We start from the raw sequence: 24726 nt of genomic DNA, 5'->3' as shown, positions 1-24726 counted from the left end.
CAGCCATTTCTTTCTTTGTTTCGCTCTCTCATTAATTCCTCATACCTAACTCAGCCATTTCTTTCTTTGTTTCGCTCTCTCATTAATTCCTCATACTTAACTCAGCCATTTCTTTCTTTCTTTGTTTTGCTCTCTCATTAATTCCTCATACTTAACTCAGCCATTTCTTTCTTTGTTTCGCTCTCTCATTAATTCCTCATACTTAACTCAGCCATTTCTTTCTTTGTTTCGCTCTCTCATTAATTCCTCATACTTAACTCAGCCATTTCTTTCTTTGTTTCGCTCTCTCATTAATTCCTCATACTTAACTCAGCCATTTCTTTCTTTGTTTCGCTCTCTCATTAATTCCTCATACTTAACTCAGCCATTTCTTTCTTTGTTTCGCTCTCTCATTAATTCCTCATACTTAACTCAGCCATTTCTTTCTTTGTTTCGCTCTCTCATTAATTCCTCATACTTAACTCAGCCATTTCTTTCTTTGTTTCGCTCTCTCATTAATTCCTCATACTTAACTCAGCCATTTCTTTCTTTGTTTCGCTCTCTCATTAATTCCTCATACTTAACTCAGCCATTTCTTTCTTTGTTTCGCTCTCTCATTAATTCCTCATACTTAACTCAGCCATTTCTTTCTTTCTTTGTTTCGCTCTCTCATTAATTCCTCATACTCAACTCAGCTCTTTCTTTCTTTGTTTCGCTCTCTCATTAATTCCTCATACTAAACTCAGCCATTTCTTTCTTTGTTTCGCTCTCTCATTAATTCCTCATACTTAACTCAGCTCTTTCTTTCTTTGTTTCGCTCTCTCATTAATTCCTCATACTTAACTCAGCCATTTCTTTCTTTCTTTGTTTCGCTCTCTCATTAATTCCTCATACTCAACTCAGCCATTTCTTTCTTTCTTTGTTTCGCTCTCTCATTAATTCCTCATACTTAACTCAGCCATTTCTTTCTTTGTTTCGCTCTCTCATTAATTCCTCATACTCAACTCAGCTCTTTCTTTCTTTGTTTCGCTCTCTCATTAATTCCTCATACTTAACTCAGCCATTTCTTTCTTTGTTTCGCTCTCTCATTAATTCCTCATACTTAACTCAGCCATTTCTTTCTTTCTTTGTTTTGCTCTCTCATTAATTCCTCATACCTAACTCAGCCATTTCTTTCTTTTTTTCGCGCTCTCATTAATTCCTCATACTTAACTCAGCCATTTCTTTCTTTCTTTGTTTCGCTCTCTCATTAATTCCTCATACTTAACTCAGCCATTTCTTTCTTTCTTTGTTTCGCTCTCTCATTAATTCCTCATACTCAACTCAGCCATTTCTTTCTTTCTTTGTTTCGCTCTCTCATTAATTCCTCATACTTAACTCAGCCATTTCTTTCTTTGTTTCGCTCTCTCATTAATTCCTCATACTTAACTCAGCCATTTCTTTCTTTGTTTCGCTCTCTCATTAATTCCTCATACTTAACTCAGCCATTTCTTTCTTTGTTTCGCTCTCTCATTAATTCCTCATACTTAACTCAGCCATTTCTTTCTTTGTTTCGCTCTCTCATTAATTCCTCATACTTAACTCAGCCATTTCTTTCTTTCTTTGTTTCGCTCTCTCATTAATTCCTCATACTTAACTCAGCCATTTCTTTCTTTCTTTGTTTCGCTCTCTCATTAATTCCTCATACCTAACTCAGCCATTTCTTTCTTTCTTTGTTTCGCGCTCTCATTAATTCCTCATACTTAACTCAGCCATTTCTTTCTTTCTTTGTTTCGCTCTCTCATTAATTCCTCATACTTAACTCAGCCATTTCTTTCTTTGTTTCGCTCTCTCATTAATTCCTCATACCTAACTCAGCCATTTCTTTCTTTCTTTGTTTTGCTATCTCGTGTTATGAAACGGTTCAATGGTGGTGGAACTATCAATCAATCAATCAATCAATGAGTCTTATATCGCGCATATTCCGTGGGTACAGTTCTAGGCGCTCTGCAGTGATGCCGTGTGAGATGAAATTTTATACGGCCAGTAGATTGCAGCCATTTCGGCGCATATTTACCTTTCACGGCCTATTATTCCAAGTCACACGGGTATAGGTAGACAATTATTAACTGTGCCTAAGCAATTTTGCCAGGAAAGACCCTTTTGTCAATCGTGGGATCTTTAACGTGCACACCCAATGTAGTGTACACGGGGGGGGGGGGGGGGGGGGGGGGGTTCGGACACCGAAGAGAGTCTGCACACAAAGTTGACTCTGTGAAATAAATTTCCGCCGAACCTGGGATCGAAGTCACGCTGACAGCGGCCAACTGAATACAAATCCAGCGCGCTACCAACTGAGCTATATCCCCGCCCCATTTTTAGACCCACATGCGTGTCGGTGCAACCATATTTTTGTTGATTCAATTTTAATTTTAATTCAAGCCTGCTTTTGAATATACAATATATGATTTCTTAGTGGAAGTCCCTGGTATTTCTGTTATGAAGACATAAAATTAGTACTCGGTACACGTATTTTGTCTTCACGTTATTTTCACATTTTAACGATGTTGAGTTATTTTAGCATTTTTTTCACTTTTCTGTGGTTTTACTACATTATAAAGCTAATGCATTTTTTTGTTATAGATAAGCCCCGCCAACGTTTTGTAACAATAAAACTAAACATTTTCAAAAAAGTCCAAATTTCGTTTTTTGACCATTGTGATTTTTGCGATTTTTGTCATTTTTGGGGCAGTTTATTTCACCACATTACAAAGATACAGCTTAGAAAAAAACTGACCAACAACGCAAAACAGCAAATAACGCCAAATAATGGAAACTTTGAACGTCCATATCTCAGAAACTATTTGTTATACACCCTTGGAATTTTGTAAACTTCTTAGTTAGCATGCCAACTACACGCGGGCAACACATTATATACTTGAAGAAATGTTGAAAACAATTGTCGACTAAATGTTGTTTTTTTGTTTAAATGAAAAACATAAAATTACTAAATGTTGTAATTTCGCCTTATGCGACTTGTTACATTTAACATAGATCACATCATCGTTGATTTTCTCTAAATTCTCTCGATGTCGAATCATTTGCTTGTGACTTCCTGGCAAGTTGCCGAACATTCCATGAACATAAGATTTTGTCACTGATTGTTTGTGGGTCCATATTGTTGACTATAACGTATTGTTTTGTCATTAGGCCAAAAACAAAATATGTCTGTTTACGGTAACCCGACCGACCGGGCCCTAGTTTTTAGGCCCGACCCTAATCTTTTTTTTTGTGGATCGTCTGAAAAAAAACCCAACCTGCATCCAAAATAGAGCTGTTTGCGCTTAAACAGCAGACGACAGAAGGGAGGTAAGCTCAAAGTACTGTTAGGAGTAAAGGGTCGTGACTCATGTTACAAAAACAGGGATTGATGAGAAGAAATGAACTGTGAAACATCATAGAGAGGGGAGAAAAAACAAAGGAGAAAAAACAAATGGAAAAAAATGTGAAAAAAAAACCAAAACAAAAAGCCGACCTACCGACCCTAGTTTTTCACCCTATGTTACGGTAAACAGACCTATTTTTTTGTTGGCCTTAAAAAAACGTTCCAAAAACCTACCTTTCTTTCTTGTTTTTTTATTCTGAATTTTGGAACGTTGGCAGTCTCTTTGTTTTTGGATTTGTTGTTTAAATGTAAAAAGTATAGTAAATCAAATATTTACCAAATAAAAAGCAACGTGTTCAACTGTAATCATTATATTTATTTTGTTTTAAATAATAATTCTGCTTCGCCACCAAAGATCTCTTCGATAGAATAATTTGTCCCATTTTATTACATACAACTGACGAATATAACGCTCGTTCCTTTCATATCTCTCCCACTTATTTTACACGTTGTCATTTATATATATGATTCCTGCAAGCAATTCAAATCCTATATCTTCGTTAATTTATCAATAGATGTTCTTTCCTTTTTGGGTTGCGAAATCCTCTCACAATAAGAGAACATACTGAAATGCTATTGATAAAACTGATTTATAAACTCGCAAAAGCCGTCTCATAGTTCTATAACATCCTTTCCTCAAAACCTCCCACTGTAAGTCAGTCAACCTTCAGACGTAGCAAAAGTGTTACCATGGTGTGAATACATACATAGCCTATAATTTGGAGTAATTGAGACACCTTATTACTGCACAGCGTTGGAGGCGCATCAGTGGGACGGAGGCCCTGAAGACAAGGCGAAGATCACGGCATGTCCAGGAGGCAGAGCGTCCTTCCCTTGGTCTATCGTGACGGGACGTGGAGAGACCATACTCGGCCGTGACTGGTGGTTTCAGGTTCGCCAAATTAGCTTCCACAATTTAGCAAAACTGTTATATAACACACACAATTTAGCAAAACTGTTATATAACACACACAATTTAGCAAAACTGTTATATAACACACACAATTTAGCAAAACTGTTATATAACACACACAATTTAGCAAAACTGTTATATAACACACACAATTTAGCAAAACTGTTATATAACACACACAATTTAGCAAAACTGTTATATAACACACACAATTTAGCAAAACTGTTATATAACACACACAATTTAGCAAAACTGTTATATAACACACACAATTTGTGAGTGATGGAAACAGGTTACTAACCACATGCTCAATTGTACAAAGGTTACTACACGAATAAGAATGTAAGTATTTCCTCACACAAGCTGTTTCTGTTTTTTTTAAAAGACAAAGGGTAAACAAGACTTTTCACATTAATGTCGGGGGAAATATATAATGTGTTTCTCTGTAACCTGTTTCGTCATTTTTATCTACTCACAGTTCACAACACGTGACAATATTTTATCAAGACATTATATCTCCCCCCTCTCTCTCCCTCTCCCTCTCCCTCTCTCTCTCTCTCTCCTTCTCTCTCTCTCTCTCTCTCTCTCTCTCTCTCTCTCTCTCTCTCTCTCTCTCTCTCTCTCTCTCTCTCTCTCTCTCTCATTAACCTTCAGGCGTCTTGTTACAGAAACCCAGCAGAGAAAGTAAACTGGTGTGATAAATTCATGGACATGATGGATGCAGTTTTAAATGAACCAAAAGAAATCATTCTTCTTGGAGACTTTAATATCGATCTTCTCAAGCAAAATAGGAAATGGTTGGAAACACTCAATCTATTAAATTTACATCAAATGATTAAAAACCCTACTCGTATTACTTCCACCTCTAAAACACTTATTGATCATAGCTATGTTTCTGAAAAAATGTCATATTAAAGAAACATGTGTACCAGTTTTTGCTGTGAGTGACCATTTTCCCATTTTCACCACATAGTCTCGTCAAGGGGTGAGTGACCATTTTCCCATTTTCACCACATAGTCTCGTCAAGGAGTGAGTGACCATTTTCCCATTTTCACCACATAGTCTCGTCAAGGGGTGAGTGACCATTTTCCCATTTTCACTACATAGTCTCGTCAAGGGGTGAGTGACCATTTTCCCATTTTCACCACATAGTCTCGTCAAGGGGTGAGTGACCATTTTCCCATTTTCACTACATAGTCTCGTCAAGGGGTGAGTGACCATTTTCCCATTTTCACCACATAGTCTCGTAAAGGGGTGAGTGACCATTTTCCCATTTTCACCACATAGTCTCGTAAAGGGGTGAGTGACCATTTTCCCATTTGCACCACATAGTCTCGTCAAGGAGTGAGTGACCATTTTCCCATTTTCACCACATAGTCTCGTCAAGGAGTGAGTGACCATTTTCCCATTTTCACCACATAGTCTCGTCAAGGAGTGAGTGACCATTTTCCCATTTTCACCACATAGTCTCGTCAAGGAGTGAGTGACCATTTTCCCATTTGCACCACATAGTCTCGTCAAGGGGTGAGTGACCATTTTCCCATTTTCACCACATAGTCTCGTCAAGGAGTGAGTGACCATTTTCCCATTTTCACCACATAGTCTCGTCAAGGGGTGAGTGACCATTTTCCCATTAGCACCACATAGTCTCGTAAAGGAGTGAGTGACCATTTTCCCATTTTCACCACATAGTCTCGTAAAGGGGTGAGTGACCATTTTCCCATTTTCACCACATAGTCTCGTAAAGGAGTGAGTGACCATTTTCCCATGAGCACCACATAGTCTCGTCAAGGGGTGAGTGACCATTTTCCCATTTTCACCACATAGTCTCGTAAAGGAGTGAGTGACCATTTTCCCATTAGCACCACATAGTCTCGTAAAGGGGTGAGTGACCATTTTCCCATTTTCACCACATAGTCTCGTAAAGGAGTGAGTGACCATTTTCCCATTAGCACCACATAGTCTCGTAAAGGGGTGAGTGACCATTTTCCCATTTGCACCACATAGTCTCGTAAAGGGGTGAGTGACCATTTTCCCATTTTCACCACATAGTCTCGTAAAGGGGTGAGTGACCATTTTCCCATTTTCACCACATAGTCTCGTAAAGGGGTGAGTGACCATTTTCCCATTTTCACCACATAGTCTCGTAAAGGGGTGAGTGACCATTTTCCCATTTTCACCACATAGTCTCGTAAAGGAGTGAGTGACCATTTTCACCACATAGTCTCGTCAAGGGGTGAGTGACCATTTTCCCATTTTCACCACATAGTCTCGTCAAGGGGTGAGTGACCATTTTCACCACATAGTCTCGTAAAGGGGTGAGTGACCATTTTCACCACATAGTCTCGTAAAGGGGTGAGTGACCATTTTCCCATTTTCACTACATAGTCTCGTCAAGGGGTGAGTGACCATTTTCCCATTTTCACCACATAGTCTCGTCAAGGGGTGAGTGACCATTTTCCCATTTTCACCACATAGTCTCGTCAAGGGGTGAGTGACCATTTTCCCATTTTCACTACATAGTCTCGTCAAGGGGTGAGTGACCATTTTCCCATTTTCACCACATAGTCTCGTCAAGGGGTGAGTGACCATTTTCCCATTTTCACCACATAGTCTCGTCAAGGGGCGAGTGACCATTTTCCCATTTTCACCACATAGTCTCGTCAAGGGGTGAGTGACCATTTTCCCATTTTCACCACATAGTCTCGTAAAGGGGTGAGTGACCATTTTCCCATTTTCACCACATAGTCTCGTAAAGGGGTGAGTGACCATTTTCCCATTTTCACCACATAGTCTCGTAAAGGGGTGAGTGACCATTTTCCCATTTTCACCACATAGTCTCGTCAAGGGGTGAGTGACCATTTTCCCATTTTCACCACATAGTCTCGTCAAGGAGTGAGTGACCATTTTCCCATTTTCACCACATAGTCTCGTCAAGGAGTGAGTGACCATTTTCCCATTTTCACCACATAGTCTCGTCAAGGAGTGAGTGACCATTTTCCCATTTGCACCACATAGTCTCGTCAAGGGGTGAGTGACCATTTTCCCATTTTCACCACATAGTCTCGTCAAGGAGTGAGTAACCATTTTCCCATTTTCACCACATAGTCTCGTCAAGGAGTGAGTGACCATTTTCCCATTTTCACTACATGGTCTCGTCAAGGGGTAAACATTCCAAAAACTGGTCACAGAACAATTACATAGCGTTCATTCTCTCATTTCAATGAAAGTGCATTTCTTTCTGATCTAAAAAATAGTCCACTTTCAACTACTTACAATTTTACAAACCCTGACCAAGCTTTGGATTTTTGGATATCTATATTCATTCATATTTATAACAAACATGCAGCTGTCACGTTTCAATATATCACAAAAAGTTGATTATGAACGGTTAGTTACTACTAAATAACTAACCACACCACGATCCACTCTCGCAGTCATACAAATAGATAGAATCAACAAAAGTATAAGTTTCAGACGCATGTTTATATATTGTCACGCCACCTCCCTCGAGACTTCACTCCAAAAGATGTGTTTACGTTCAAAACGTAAACAAGTGGACACTGACAAAAAAAAATCAGGCGCCTGACTCAGCTGCTGAAGACAACGGGTAGTCGTGTAGGTGACGTCACTGCCTGCCGGAAGACCCCTGCATACCGTCACCCTGACTCAAGCACAGGCGCTTTCCATCACAATTGGAGATAGGCACTCGACAGAGTGTTCTTATCTCCAATTCATGTCACTAAATCGTGACAGCACCCCTTAAAACACATCGAATCAAGCAGATCGACAAAGACATAGACAATGCAGCAAATTACTGTGATTTTTTTTAAAAGAACATGGTACCCATGAACAGTACAAACAACAAAGAAATAAAGTGAACTCCCTGAAACGAAAACGCAAACAACAGTATTTTCAAAACCTCATTACATCTCGACAAGATTCAAAATATATTTGGAAAGCAATTAACCAACTCACAAACAAAGACATTGCAAATAAATCCTCCCAAGTTATCAATATTTCTGTAGATACACTTTATGAACATTTCTAAAAAAATTGCCGATAAAGGGATTTCTTATGATCGGATGATTTAAAACTTTTGAAGGAATACTGCAATTCCAAAAAAATCCATGTTCATAATGCATTGCAACCAACGACTATACTGGATGTTTACTCTCAGCTACAACATCTTAAACAAACCAAAACACGTGACATAGATGGGCTTGATGCAAAAATTATAAAAATGGCAGCTCCAATAATCACGGATACATTGACTTTCATTTATAGCATATGTATCGACCAATGCTGTTTTCCAAGTAAATTCAAACAAGCTAAAGTGATTCCTCTTTTTTAACCGGGGGATACTACAAATCATTTAAATTACAGACCAATATCAATTATAATAATCCTTTCAAAGCCTCTTGAAAAACATAGCAATAAGCAAATTCTTTTGCACTTTGAAAACAACAAATTGATACATGATAAGCAATCAGGTTTTAGGCAAAAACACTCATGTCAAACAGCGCTGATCAGCTTAGTTGACCAATGGCTAAACAACATTAATAATAACCAGTTCTGTGCTGCTCTATTTGTTGACTTTGTCAACGCTTTTGACCTAATTGACCATAAACTCCCTATCAAAAAGCTTGACATTTATGGATTGGCAACTGATTCTGTAAACATTTTAAAATATTTCCTGTCAGACAGACAGCAAAGTACTTATCTGAATCAATCATACTCTTGTAAACAAACAGTAAGGTTTGGAGTTCCACAAGGTTCTATTCTTGGTCCTTTACTATTTTCTATCTATATTAATGACCTACCAATATTTGTTAAATGTATGTGTGAACTATTTGCAGATGATACTACAATTCATTCTAGTCACAAAGATCTAAGTGAGCTAGCAATAGTCCTCCAAGAAAACATTGATTGATTGCTGGAATGGTCAGAACTAAACCATATGTCACTGAACCCAAATAAAACTAAAAGCATGCTTCTAACCACTAGACAAAAACGACAAAATCTATCATCAACATTCCCTAAACTACAAATACAAAATCAAGATGTAACTGAAGTTGATAACCATAGAGTCGTGGGAATAACCATTGATAATAATCTGTCTTGGTCAAAACATTTAGATACACTTTGTAAAAATATTTCTAAAGAAAAATATCAGTTATCAAAAGTTAAACACTTTCTAGACCTACGCACACGGAAACTGTTTTTTCAGGCATATATTCAATCAACTATTGATTATGCGTCCACAGTGTAGGACTCTGCAAGTGCAAACCAACACTTGTGCTCTTTACATAGACGAGCTGTTAAATTAATTATTTTTAAAAATGCATCTCTCTCTACGTCTGATTAGAAAAAAATGAAAGATTCTTCCTATCAAATCAAGATTTACCTATAACAAAGGTGCAATGATGCATAGAATTATTTCAGGGAATGCACCTACATTCATTGCCTCAAATTCCAAACTGAATAATTCAATAACAATAAACAAATCAATTACCCCAGCCCCAAGAAATGACCTTTAAAAATCAAGTCTTTCTTATTCTGGCGCCTTATTGTGGAACTCCATTCCTGATTTAATTAAAATGCAATTCAATGAAACTTCCTTCAAAGAAATGTACATGCTGTTTCTCTTGGAAACAAGTAAATAATTATGTGATAATATTTCATCATTGCTTGATATTCATAATGCATTTTGAAATGTCTTTTTGATTTGTTGACATCCCTGATGTTGATTATATTCATTGTATTGTAATTAACTTAACTTCTATTTCTTCTTATCATTAATCGAGTTACCCTCAATGGGCGAGGGCCGGACGAACAAAAGCATGTATACTTTGCTTATTCTGTTACCCTCGATAAATAAATAAAGTTCAAAGTTCTCTCTCTCTCTCTCTCTCTCTCTCTCTCTCTCTCTCTCTCTCTCTTTCTTTCTCTCGCCATTGTTCTCTCTCTCTCTCTCTCCTTTCATCACCATCGCCTCAAAGTCCGACTCAGGGGAGAGAATATTTATTTAGCGTATAAAACGTATTTTTCAAATGTTTTGTTAAGAGTGAAAACAGAATTAGAACAATATCACATCATATGTACGGATACAATTAAATTATTTTAATAATTGCTGAGTATAGAATTTAAATATTATCACATTGCAAGCTTTATATAGTTTCCATGTCAATGGAATAAGATAAATATACCGGGCAATATTTTCCGCAGGCACCAGGCAAGAACAAGGGAACCCAGATAGCAGCGTACGTAAACAAACATTTCTTCGCGACGGACAACATTTACTCGCATGTTGGTTTTCTCCCCAACGCGGGACTGTCACTTCACGGCGCCAGACCTCAGGATTCCGGCGACTATTCTGTGCGAGTGGAGCTTAAGCAAGCAGACTCGCATCTTGTTTCAGTTTGGAGGACGGTGACGCTGTCTGTTACCGGTAATTGTTTTCTTTGTTTTTGTTTTTTTCACGTGATGGCTTTCTATGATGAGCAACAGCTACCAGCAATCGATGCCAAAGATAACTAGTGTAAATCAACGTGATTGCTACATTCACCTGTTTGCATTATTATGTTATGTGTGTTAACACTTTGTATTTGTCAAAACATTTAGGACTATTTTATTTCAAAAGCCAATTTAACAGTCGTGGATCAACTGTGGCAGGAAAATGAAAATGAAAAGTGCGTAGTTTATAATGTACTGTGACAGCGGTCATATAAATTAGCACATTCACTGTTCGTTGCAGACAGACCCCCAGCTACACAAGATGGCGCCCTCCACGTCACACTGAGTGACGCGGTTCGGGATGACGTCACAAAGAACTGGACACTGTCGCTCCACTGTGGTCAATTTGTGGACCTGGGTTCCCCCCCTGTTGATGTCGTCTGGAAGGTATGTATGTGTGTGTGTGTGTGTGTGTGTGTGTGTGTGTGTGTGTGTGTGTGTGTGTGTGTGTGTGTGTGTGTGTGTGCGCGTGTGTGTGTGTGTGTGTGTGTGTGTGTGTGTGTGTGTGTGTGTGTGTGTGTGTACAATAATGTACGCACACAAGCACATACAAACTAAGACATAGACACACAAAAACGCATGCATATGCACGATTGTTTCATATCAATAATGTGGCGTTTATTTTTCACAGTGGAAACACAGCACGGCCTCAATCGACAGAATGTCAACTTATTTCAGATCATCTGAGGACAGTACATGTACATGCTTTCAGTTCTCTGTTTTGATCACTTGCTTTCTGCTTTGTCGTTCCGTACTAGTTGTCTATCTTACACCACCGTTGATTTTTCCAAAATTTCTCCATGTTGAATATTGATTGTCTGACAGACGCCATCTGGTGAGGTGAGGAAGAGCAGCGACCAGGACAACGGCACGTTCGTCCTGTCTGTGTCCAGCCCTGACCAGGGAGGTAACTATTCCTGTCACCTGCCCGCCTCCTCCCCCGCTGCCCGCTGTCTGACCGCTACCTCCCCGCTGAACGCTGCAGCCCAGCTCTACGTGGACAACAAGGACGTCAGGTTGTCGTTCTTGGAGGCCCGCCAGAGGGAGCAGAATGGATTCATAGAACACATGATGCAAGTGAACAAAGAACAAGCTCTACACCTGAACCAAACCATAACAGAGCTGACCACACAGTGCAATCTGAGAGCTCGTGAGTACATTCAGGGAAACCTTTCACAACAGATAATTAATAACTTTTAATGATTAAAAAAGGAAACACGGGATATAAGACTATTTGTTTGAACAATGTGTTGGTCAACACCAGTGTCGACCATTGTTTTGCTGCTGTGTCTTGTTGAATAGATTATATGTGACCCTCCACCACGAATTGAGTCGCATGTCACCTTTGCATGATTTTCATATTTTTACATTTTCCTAAAGAGTTTTTTATGCTCTATCCAGTGGTGAAACCCGTTTTAGAAAAGAGCGAAAACTGTTTGAGTTATAAGCCTGTGACTAAGGTGACCCTCACACTGTTACAAGACACTCCCCGGACTTATATTAAGCCTAGCGCAGAACCGCGCGAGATGACATGCGACTCATTTCGTGGTGGAGGGTCACATATGTGCTGGCTTACCTCTATGTCTTTTCATTTGCTTGAGGTCGCATGACAGCGCTGTGTAAATGTATGGGTGTGGTGTGGTGTGGTGTGGTGTGGTGTGGTGTGGGGGTGAGGGAGCTAGTTTGTTAACTGTTGCTTAATGGATCCAGCGGACCATTTAGGCCAAATCAGGACCCCACAAGTTTAACATTGCACAAATTTAAGTTAAACCAATTTTAAAAAACAAAGTCAAAAAACAAAGTCATGAACGTTACCCGAAAGGAACACAAAAGTTAAGTCAAAGCCCTACGTGTCAATGAACTTTAACATTCAAATCTTAAAATAAAAGCCAGACTCCATAAAAATCTGTTTCAAAATAGAGGAGTCAAAATACTTTACTCGCAAATCATATAATCAGTGCATTCAGTGAGGAAGTGTATCACAGTAAAGCTATTATGACAGGCATCGCACCATGGTGCTTCATCTCCTTTAATCAGGTGCACATGAGTCACATAAGTGTGACCAGTGTGCAACCTAGCTAAAACACTCTCTTCTTTTGTACTTAAAGCTGTCAAAGACGAATGTGTCGACTGATAGATTACTTTCAACGCACAGATGATGGCCCTAAGTTCCGCCGAATATACCGACCAACCGTTAGGAAGCCGTAGTTGAAGTGGGCGTTTTAATTCCTTGCTAGCAACTGCTGCAGCAGCAGCTGAATCATCCTTTAGAGAGCCACCAGTGAAGATAAATTCATGCTCTGTGTATTTGGAACATTGCTCTAAAAAGAGCTGCCTAAATACATTGTCTGAGGTTACATTCTTCTTGAAAGAAGTAAGGAAAAAACTTACGGTTGGGTTTTCCAATTTCTAGGGTGGAGTGTTTGTGGTCAAAGGATCGTCACAAACAGAGTCAATATCTTTGACAGCCTTTTCACACTCAGAAAGCATACGTATGCCAAAAGTTGGAGTTTCGTTAGGCTTGGAACTAAATGTGTCCTTCAGAGTAGGGTTAATAACACTCATGGTCAGGATTGTCGGGGTTTGCTTTTAGCTTCAGGTAATAGTTCATGGAGAGCCGAAGTCTGCAGATATCCAAAGGAGGTTCTCCAGACTTAGCATACAAACTATCTACTGGTGTTGTGCGAAAAGCACCCAAACAAAATCCTCAGACCCTGGTAATGGATTGGATCCATAACTTTGAGGATACTTCTTTTGACTGATCCGTAAACAATACAACCGTAGTCCAACTGTGGACGGACAAGAGCACGGTACAGACATAACAATGTTATGACTTTCAGGACGTTGAGTCCTTTTTATATTTAGTCAAGTTTTGACTAAATATTTTAACGTAGAGGGAGGAATCGAGACGAGGGTCGTGGTGTATGTGTGTGTGTGTGTGTGTGTGTGTGTGTGTGTGTGTGTGTGTGTGTGTGTCTGTCTGTCTGTCTGTGTGTGTGTGTGTAGAGCGATTCAGACTAAACTACTGGACCGATCTTTATGAAATTTGACATGAGAGTTCCTGGGTATGAAATCCCCGAACGTTTTTTTCATTTTTTTGATAAATGTCTTTGATGACGTCATATCCGGCTTTTCGTGAAAGTTGAGGCGGCACTGTCACGCCCTCATTTTTCAACCAAATTGGTTGAAATTTTGGTCAAGTAATCTTCGACAAAGCCCGGGGTTCGGTATTGCATTTCAGGTTGGTGGCTTAAAAATTAATTAATGACTTTGGTCATTAAAAATCTGAAAATTTAAAAAAAAAATAAAAAATTATAAAACGATCCAAATTTACGTTTATCTTATTTTCCATCATTTGCTGATTCCAAAAACATATAAATATGTTATATTCGGATTAAAAACAAGCTCTGAAAATTAAATATATAAAAATTATTATCAAAAATAAATTGTCCAAATCAATTTAAAAACACTTTCATCTTATTCCTTGTCGGTTCCTGATTCCAAAAACATATAGATATGATATGTTTGGATTAAAACACGCTCAGAAAGTTAAAACAAAGAGAGGTACAGAAAAGCGTGCTATCCTTCTTAGCGCAACTACTATCCCGCTCTTCTTGTCAATTTCACTGCCTTTGCCATGAGCGGTGGACTGACGATGCTACGAGTATACGGTCTTGCTGAAAAATTACATTGCGTTCACTTTCATTCTGTGAGTTCCACAGCTACTTGACTAAATATTGTATTTTCGCCTTACGCGACTTGTTACATTTAGTCAAGTTTTGACTAAATGTTTTAACGTAGAGGGGGGAATCGAGACGAGGGTCGTGGTGTATGTGTGTGTGTGTGTGTGTGTGTGTCTGTATGTGCGTGTGTGTGTGTAGAGCGATTCAGACCCAACTACTGAACCGATCTTTATGAAATTTGACATGAGAGTTCCTGGGATTGATATCCCCAGACGTTGTTTTTCATTTTTTTGATAAATGTCTTTGATGACGTCATATCCGGCTGTTCGTGAAAGTTGAGGCGGCACTGTCACGCCCTCATTTTTCAACCAAATTGGTTGACATTTTGGTCAAGTAATCTTCGACGAAGCCCGGACTTTGGTATTGCATTTCAGCTTGGTGGCTTAAAAATTAATTAATGACTTTGGTCATTAAAAATCTTAAAATTGTAAAAAAATTATTTTTTTTATAAAACGATCCAAATTTACGTTCATCTTATTTTCTATCATTTTCTGATTCCCAAAACATATAAATATGTTATATTCGGATTAAATACAAGCTCTGAAAATTAAATATATACAAATTATTATCAAAATTAAATTTTCGAAATCAATTTAAAAACACTTTCATCTTATTCCTTGTGGGTTCCTGATTCCAAAAACATATAGATATGATATGTTTGGATTAAAAACACGCTCAGAAAGTTAAAACGAAGAGAGGTACAGAAAAGCGTGCTATCCTTCTCAGCGCAACTACTACCCCGCTCTTCTTGTCAATTTCACTGCCTTTGCCGTGAGCGGTGGACTGACGATGCTACGAGTATACGGTCTTGCTGCGTTGCAATGCGTTCATTTTCATTCTGTGAGTTCGACAGCTACTTGACTAAATGTTGTATTTTCGCCTTACGCGACTTGTTGGCATTTTTTTTTCTTTTTCTTCTTCTTCTTTTGCTTTTCCTTAATACCTAGCCTGGACATGTATTCATATGATGGACAATTTTTTTTCTTCTTCATTACAGTTACTCTATCGTTACAGATATTTCATTCACCTTTGCTATGTCTAGTAGTTTGTGCGTTTGTTTGCGTGTATGTGTGTGTGTGTGTGTGTGTGTGTGTGTGTGTGTGTGTGTGTGTGTGTGTGTGTGTGTGTGTGTGTGTGTGTGTGTGTGTGTGTGTGTGTGTGTGTGTGTGTGTGTGTGTTGTTGTTGTTGTTGTTCCCATAATTCTGTTAAATAATACCATTTTCAGCGGGACAATACATAACAAGTTAATTAATCCAACGCTCGATAGACAAAAGGCGAGAATTTACTAATTACCAATTACAGTACTAGTTTTCAGCATAGCATCATACAGCGCATATATAAATAACTTTACATTAGCAGCACTTTACTACTAGTTATCTATATTCTTATACACAGTTCAATTTTACTGGAAATTTCGAAGTCGAGCTTGGTTCTGAAATAAGACCTTCGTGTTAGTTTTTGGATTTCCGTACTTAAACTGGCTTATGCACATTTTCGATATCAATATAAGGTGATTAATTATGAAGGTTTTCTCTCTGGGGATATCACGTGTGAAATACCCAAAAAGAGCCTCTTCGCAGCTTAACTTTATATTTCTGCCTGTACATATGAATAATTATGTACCCTTGACATTCCTGCCATATGGGTTGCACTGCTCTACACTGCCAAAAAAAGTGCTCGATGAAGTCGGTTTCGTTACAATACTGACAAAGATTTGTTTGACGAATTCCCATCTTATGCAGCAAAATATTAGTGGGATATATATTGTGTAAAATGTTCCAATGCAATAGACGAAGACGGGTTTCTGTCGAGCATTCGTTAGCTAATTTCCAGTGTTTATCTTCTAATGTAATATTTAATTTGTTCGACCAAAATCCAGCTGAGCTTGGCTCCTTTATCTCATAATTTAACATCTTTAGGCGAATTTGGCGTGGAGATAATTGTATAAATGGCATATGATCAGAACGGGCCTGACCCGTATCACGCAATAATAGAGCTTTAATGGCAGTCTGTATTGCATTATATTCAAATAGGCGAGACTGTTTATATCCAGTTCGTTCACATATTTCCTCAAAAGAGCACATGTCGTTATCGTTAAAAACATCTTTAACAACGCATATTTTGGCTTTTATCCAGTCATTCATGTATAGCGTTTGCTTCCTGTACTTTATATTTGTATTATTCCATAAGGTTTGATTGCGTACACTTATCTGCTGTTCATTACTGTTTATTTCTTTGATCTTGTGTTGATTGTTTAGCCAGGTGATAAAAGCTTGTTTCCAGAAATATTGCTTTATGGCACCAAGTCCTTTAAAATTTTCTGCACTCACATTTGAGCGCATACAGCATAAGCGTTCGCCCAGATTTAAAAAGGATGCTAATGGAATCTGTTGCCACTTTGCGTTACTTCCGTCCAGCAGCCTCATAATTCATGACATTAGAAATGATGTCTGTACATCTTTGACATTAATCATTTTCAGACCTCCAAGATTTGTCTCTTGGCACATTACTTTTCTATTAACTTTTTCATAAGCTCTTTTGTTTGAATATTTTTTCTTCTAGATAAATCGGAATAGAGATATATGAATTTAGCTTATTGAGGAAGTTTTCTGTGGCACATAGAGATTGCAGTACGTAAGTAAACTGTGACAACATTAATGTTTTGACTATACAAATTTTCCCCATTATATTTAGGTTTCTTTTCGACCATGTTGCTATTAATGAATTTACTTTCTGTAGTTTAGGTTCCCAGTTTTCTTCTAGGTTGGAGGCTGGGACAGAGTTGTTGAAATGAATTCCTAAGATTTTGATTTGTTTTTTCCAAATAATATTACATGGTCGGTCAGCAGAAAATGTATTTATACCAAGCCACATTGCTTCTGTTTTTTGATCATTCATTGCTAACCCTGAACATTTTGAAAACTGAGTTATAAGATGTGATACGTTTCTTAGGTCTTTCTCATCTTGTAGGAAGAAACTAATGTCGTTAGCATACATAAGTAGTTTAAGAATGTCACCATGTCTATCAGAATTCCTTGGCAGTTTAATCCCTTTAACATCTTGATCTGCACGGATTTTGATTGCTAACACTTCGAGGGCCAGAACAAAGGCTAATGGCGAAAATGGACATCCTTGTCTTATTCCAGCATCACATGGGAATGGACTCGAGATCCATCCCATGTAATTAATACTACTCTCTGTATTTTTTGTTAAAGTATCGACCCACCTAATAAAATATCTACCAAATCCGAACTTTTGGAACGCCCAGAGCATATATTCTTTAGAAATCGTGTCAAAAGCAGCTCTGTAGTCCAGCGCCATTAAAATACCTGGTTGATTATTGTTATTCATATATTCAATGACGTCATCGATCATTCTAATAACAGTGCTGGAATTTCTTTTTTTTAAAAACCCAACTTGATCTTCACTTATTAAGTAATTGATGACTTGATTTAATCTGTTTGCAAGGCATTTCACTAATAGTTTATAGTCGGTGTTTGTTACAGATATAGGACGCCAGTTATTTAGGTGCTCTCGTTTCAACCCCTTTCCTTTGTATATCACTTTTATCAGTGTGATTGCTGCTCGCTTCTGGGATACAGATAGTTCCCCTTTTTCAAAGGCTGACCAAAAAGAGGATAATAAGATTTGTTTATATTACTCCAAAAGAACTTTATGAAATTGGTTGTTATTCCATCCAATCCTGGAGCAGAATTACTTCGCATTCCCTTTAGTGCAATAAGGAGTTCTTTTTCTGTAATTTCGTGATCAATACTGCCCTTTTGCTCCTCTGATAATTTTGGAATGTCAGTATTTTTTAAAAATTCGTCCCCAAGAAAGTTATTAACATTGGTGTTTTTAGTGTATCTGTTAGTAAAGAAGCGGGTTTGTTCCTTTAATATTTCAGACTGACTTGTAATAAATTCATTCTCTGTTATTTATATTCTATCTAGTATCTTAGTTTTTGCGTGAGCTTTCTCTAAGTTTAGGAAATAACGCGTGTTTTTCTCACACTTCTCAATGAATTTTATCCTATATCTATTTTGTGCCCCTTTAGCTTCTTGTATTGTAAATAGTTCTAGCTCCTGCTTGATGTGCTCTCGCTTAGTCACCAATCTGGCATTTGGTTTTAATATATTTGATGTGGGGTAGAAAAGAAAAGTTGCTATCGAAAATCAGTTCAAGAAATTTGACCTGTTTAGAAACTTTGATCCTGTGCGTGTTTATATAAAAAGAAGGCTGAAGAACTTGATTTCTTTTCCTGTGGAAATGGATACATTCAGTTTTTGAAAATTTGAACCCGTTTTCCTGTACCCAATTTTGAAGTTTGGATATACACAGCTGAAGATTCCTTTCTTCTTCTTCTTGTTCTTCTTGCGTTCGCCGTCACACCATCAGTTTAGTATGCGAGACAAATGACGTCGTGGCTTCCAGGCCTTGTCTACTCCCATAGAGTTTGGTGCGGAAAGGGGCTGATGCTGGCCACACTTTGTCTCTGATTGGTTTGAGTTGGGGGCATGTCATTAAAAGATTCCTTTCAAAAGTCAAAGTGTGATGGAAACATTATTCTTCAGTTGTCTGTTCAAATGAGGCACTGAGTGCTTAACCTCTTCACATAACTTATTCTTAAGGCACGCCGGTTGATCAATGCCAAGTTGGTGCATAATGGTGGCGTCGCTGTCCCTGTCAGTTGAAAGCCTCTTACACTGATTTGACTAAATACCTAGTGGTTATACATGCATCTGCTCAGATCTTGGACACCTTCATCATCAATAGAGCCTACTGCACCGCAGAAGAGCTAGAAATACTCGCAAAATGCATGAAACTACCTGTCCAGAGGACTCCTGTAGTCAATGATGTACTGATAAGAGCGTGTGTACCGAAAACAGCACGCCTGTGGCATCTTAGGCATGACTGTAGCCTGAAAATATTGGCAGTGCAGATCGGAAGGATTGGGTTTTTAACGATTGCTAGTTTAACTTCTGTTTTACTTGAGAGAGCCGGCTCGGTTTATCATGTTGATCAGAAGAGAAAAATAGAACATCAAAAACGAGGAAACAAATAACAGTGGACGATTAGGTCCCCGAAATATGACGCGATGGACGACAGACGTCATGACATCTACGATGCTGTGATGATAGTCTCGGCAGATCGAGACTAAAACTGAACTCACTGAGCAACTCTCGCGCAAGTTCTCAACACCGTGGTATTCCCAGACACATCTAGTCGACTGGTACATGTGCACTGTGGAATGTCAAAGTCGACATATGTGTTATAAGAGTAAAATTGATATACCATTTGTTTGTTTGTTTGCTTAACGCCCAGTCGACCACGAAGGGCCATATCAGGGCGGTGCTGCTTTGACAGTTAACGTGCGCCACACACAAGACAGAAGTCGCAGTACAGGCTTCATGTCTCACCCAGTCACATTATTCTGACACCGGACCAACCAGTCCTTGCACTAAGCCTATAATGCCAGACGCCAGGCGGAGCAGCCACTAGATTGCCAATTTTAAAGTCTTAGGTATGACCCGGCCGGGGTTCGAACCCACGACTTCCTGATCACGGGGCGGACGCCTTACCACTAGGCCAACCGTGCCGGTTGATATACCATATGGTATAACAATATTGTACTCTTAAAATATAAGAAATATACCCAAAGTAGATTTACAGAGACAAAGAAGGGAGGTCATGGGGTATATACATTTGTCATCATTTTCACGAGTTCACATTCATAACCAGCTGGGGAATAAACAATCTCATGTCCCCCATGCAATACATCGAGGAGGTGAATGGGCTAGAGCTTTCAGGTAAACAGTGGATTGTCAAAATAAAAGCCAATCAGGCTGTTTGTTTGATTTTTGGAACCATCGCGGTTTTGGATTCGTGTTTCCGATTTTTTTTGTTTTGTTTGCTTAACGCCCAGCCGACCACGAAGGGCCATATCAGGGCGGTGTGTTTCCGATGACAAAGACTGTAAAACGGTCACTCTCAAAGACCCAATCAGTGTTGACAACTTACCCGGACGACTCATGGTCATTGTGCAATTAATCCGTGCAATCACACATTGCACAACGAAAGGCTTGAAACACACACAACAAGAGGCGAAGCCTTCAAGGCTCACGTAAGAAATAGACAAACAGTAACACAAACTCAATCACTCCGTCACACATACACACCCACACACACAGTAAGCTTAGGTGACGACTGTGCAAGAAAGAGAGACACTAGATCTAGATCTGTCTGTGTCTGCATGTAGCCTACTTACAGGGACACGACTGCCAAATAGTCTCGGCCCGCTCAAAATAACACTGACCGAGACCACACACACCACGCGAGAGAGAAAGACTACAGGGAGGCATGCCGTCATGATGCATTAATTGACGTCAAACACTTTTGACCGTGACGTAATCTTATGCGAGCTTTATCCATAGTCTTGGATAACCACTCACACATAGACTCGGAAATGTTAAAGTTTCTACCACAGACATACACACACACGCACACACGCACAGACAGACAAAGTTACGATCGCATAGGCTACACTTACGTGAGCCAAAAAGGGTACATATGCTAAAAAGTGACTGACCTCGCAGACACGATGGCACCGCTGTGAATTTTTAGACTCCAAGAAAAGCGACGTAAAGTTTACGTTTGACATCACATTTTCAATTATGACGCGATCGACTGAACTTGTGACACGTTTTGAGGCCATATGAGTTTCATTCTAAAAATCCGGCTCCCTTTAGATAATCCTGCGTACCGTCGCACCACCAAATTGATGACAAAAACGATGTTTGCTGGCTTGTTGTCAGCCCAGCATGTTGTTGTTGGTCCTCGGGGAGCATATTAACAGCTATTGTGTTTTCAGCGTAGCAATAGGGTCCGATATTTAGACGAGACAAGTATAATGCGACGAGTCGAAGACGAGTCCTTGATTTGTTGTTCCAAACTTACAAAATGACAGTTTTTTGCGTCGATGCGTTGATCTCAGGTTTTGATAGCAGACAAACTTCTTATGCGCATCATGTTCGCGCAGACATGCACACCGCTACACGCTTTCTGACTTTGGAAGAAAAACTGACTCCAAGTGCATTCGATTCCACAACACAGTTGTTGAAACAGCTTTTTAAGTTGTCAGTGTATGCTGTTGTCGATAGAAACATCGCCGCGTGGTACAGATGTGTAAACCGGAACCATGCGTCGGCCATTTTTCTCAATATGCTTTTGGATATTGAGAAAAATGGCCGACTTCGGCAGCAATATGCTTTGATGATGAGGAGAGACCATCCAATCACAGCCCCCGAATTCCCCCACGTGTTCATCAGAATAGCTATATAGCCTTTTGTAACATATTTATCAATCGTGGCCTTCGGCCTTGGTCGATAAAGATGAAACAAAAGACGATTATGGTCTCCTCGGAGCAACTGAAAAGCTGGTCTGCCAACAAGCCACCAACCATCTTCTAAACTGCAACATCAGGGTCATTTACTAACCGCAGGTAATATACTATTCTGAATTCTGATTGTCATATATTTATTAGCAATATATTGATGTGTTTTGTTCTATTTTCCCCCCAGGTAATACCTCTAGCTGTGTGGACTGGCTGAGTCTTGACCATCGAAGCGGTCTCCGCACAGTGTGTGCGTCAGGAGAACTAGTCACTGTCTACTGCGATCAGATCAAGGACAACGGAGGATGGATTGTAAGTGTGTGTGTGTGTGTGTGTGTGTGTGTGTGTGTGTGTGTGTGTTACTGCATTGCATTCTTAATCCGAACATTTATATGTATGCTATGTTGCCTCTAAAAATGTGCTACACTTAAAGAGAAAGGGTTATTGCCAATGAGGTCCTATGTTCGCATGCCTGGCGGAGACCAATGTGAACCGTTAGGTCTTCGATTTATAATAATAATAATAAAAATAAAAATAATAATAATAATAATTGTCAGTAAGTACTGGTGTCACATGACTGATGTGAACCATTTGATTGGCTAATGGCGATGCGCTAAAACTGTTAGCGCGCTAACTTTTCCACAGAGCGTATTCTTCCGCCCTTTGCCTAAGCGAGACTGTGCTCTCATCCTCAGAATTAATTAATGACATGTAGCTTATATTCTCCACAATACCAAATGACCATAAATTCCCTGCTTCTCAATTAAAGCAGAAGTGGTTTTTTTCTGACAGATTGCATGTGCCTGTGCCAGTGCCACTGATCTAAAAATAGAAGCCGCTGTGTTTCATCTAATTTTCGCCGACTTGCATAGATTCTTCTCATATGCCGTGTTAGTGGCATGTAGCTTATCATCCACATTACCAAATGATGAGTTAGTATACAATTCCCAGCGGCTAACAGAAAACACAAGTGTTATTCCGATAACGTACCACAGTGACCTAGACCTGTTTGGAAGACTGACTCGATCGACTCTGTAGTAGACTACACAGAAATACGACTACATCAGTTCAGTAAATGAATGGTTTCTGAATTATTATTTCAAGGCAAGAACAATCGTAATCGAAAACGTGTAAGGTTCAGAACGTTCTTACCATATATATATAAGACTTATTACCAGCCTCAGTGCCTCATGCGTGCAGACTCAGTCAGTGCAGACTGCAGTGGTTCGATTGCCCAGGTAGCCTAGCACAGTTGCAGACGACATTAACCCCGCTCAGCAAATTAACATGTTGGGCAAATGTGAACGAAAAAACGATGGGGAAATAATACGTGTAGGGTTCAGAGAATTCTTACCGTTCATATTTAGTATCAGACTCCCCGATGAGTGAAGATACAACACGAGAAATATGCCACATTTGTTTTGAAAATGTGCGAACCGTCCAGTCCCTCTTCGAGTCAATTCAAGGGGAGTCACTCCGCACAGTCAATCCGTCGAAGCTCGACTGGAGGTTTCGAATCGCAAATAATGAAGACTAGAGCACAGTCCTTTCTCCGAGTTTAATGATGTCTCTCTGAAAGATCATCACTGTTCAGATTAACGCTACACTGGAATTTACCAACAGATATTAAAATGCGTGTGACGAAAGCACGACATACTTGAGACACCCCACACAAAAGTAGATATTTACTGTACACGACCTGACCACACAGTTATGCCTATTCAAATGCGCGTTGCAAAATGTGCGTTTGAAATCTTCTTTTTTCTATGGCGGTACTGACAATATCGTTATTGAAACAATCCCAGTGCACTAAGGGATTTATAGAGCAAATCTCGAAAATAATTATTGAACTCAGCGCTATGCGCTTCGTTCAATAATGAATTTTCTCGATTTGCTCTATAAATCCCTTAGTGCACTGGGATGTCTCAATAACTTAAATTATAATAATAATAATAATAATAATAATAATAATAATAATAATAATAATAAATGTCAGTAAGTACTGGTGTCACATGACTGATGTGAACCAGTTGATTGGCTAATGGTGATGCGCTAAAACTGTTAGCGCACTCTTGGAGTGCGCTAACTTTTCCACAGAGCGTATTTTTACGCCCTTTGCCTAAGCAAGACTGTGCTCTCATCCTCAGAATTAATTACTGACATGTAGCTTATATTCTCCACAATACCAAATGACCATAAATTCCCTGCTTCTCAATTAAAGCAGAAGTGGTTTTTTTTCTGACAGATTGCATGTGCCTGTGCCACAGTGCGGCTGCCACTGATCTAAAAATAGAAGCCGCTGTGTTTCATCTAATTTTCGCCGACTTGCATAGATTCTTCTCATATGCCGTGTTAGTGGCATGTAGGTTATCATCCACATTACCAAATGATGAGTTAGTATAAAATTCCCACCCGCTAGCAGAAAACACAAGTGTTATTCCGATAACGTACCAGCTGGACCAGTTTGGAAGACTGACTCGATCGACTCTGTAATACGTAGCACTGACTACACTGAAATACGACTGCATCAGTTCAGTAAATGAATGGTTTCCGAATTATTATTTCAAGGCAAGAACAATCGTAATCGAAAACGTGTAGGGTTCAGAACGTTCTTACCATATATAAGACTTATTTCCAGCCTGCCTCGTGCGTGCAGACTCAGTGCAGACTGCATGCAGTGGTTTGATTGCCCTAGCAGACGACATAAACCCCGCACAGCAAATTAACATGTTGGGCAAATGTGAACGAAAAAACGA

The 24726-nt window shown here is 39.2% G+C and overlaps 1 protein-coding gene across 1 annotated transcript in view; it reads left to right on the top strand.

Moving 5' to 3' along the window:
* LOC138951282 (uncharacterized) overlaps positions 1–24726 on the top strand; it is a 73919-nt gene that overhangs the window by 36884 nt on the left and 12309 nt on the right. Inside the window, exons 2-6 of the mRNA XM_070322913.1 lie at positions 4156–4295; positions 10546–10768; positions 11075–11220; positions 11659–11983; positions 22158–22282. Of these exons, the coding sequence (XP_070179014.1) occupies positions 4156–4295; positions 10546–10768; positions 11075–11220; positions 11659–11983; positions 22158–22282 (959 nt within the window). The remainder of the gene's footprint in view (positions 1–4155; positions 4296–10545; positions 10769–11074; positions 11221–11658; positions 11984–22157; positions 22283–24726) is intronic.

This window comes from Littorina saxatilis, linkage group LG16, assembly GCF_037325665.1.
Source record: "Littorina saxatilis isolate snail1 linkage group LG16, US_GU_Lsax_2.0, whole genome shotgun sequence".
Classification (NCBI taxonomy): domain Eukaryota; kingdom Metazoa; phylum Mollusca; class Gastropoda; order Littorinimorpha; family Littorinidae; genus Littorina; species Littorina saxatilis.
Note: the sequence above shows the minus strand (reverse complement) of the source record. Positions and strands in the feature narration are given on the sequence as shown.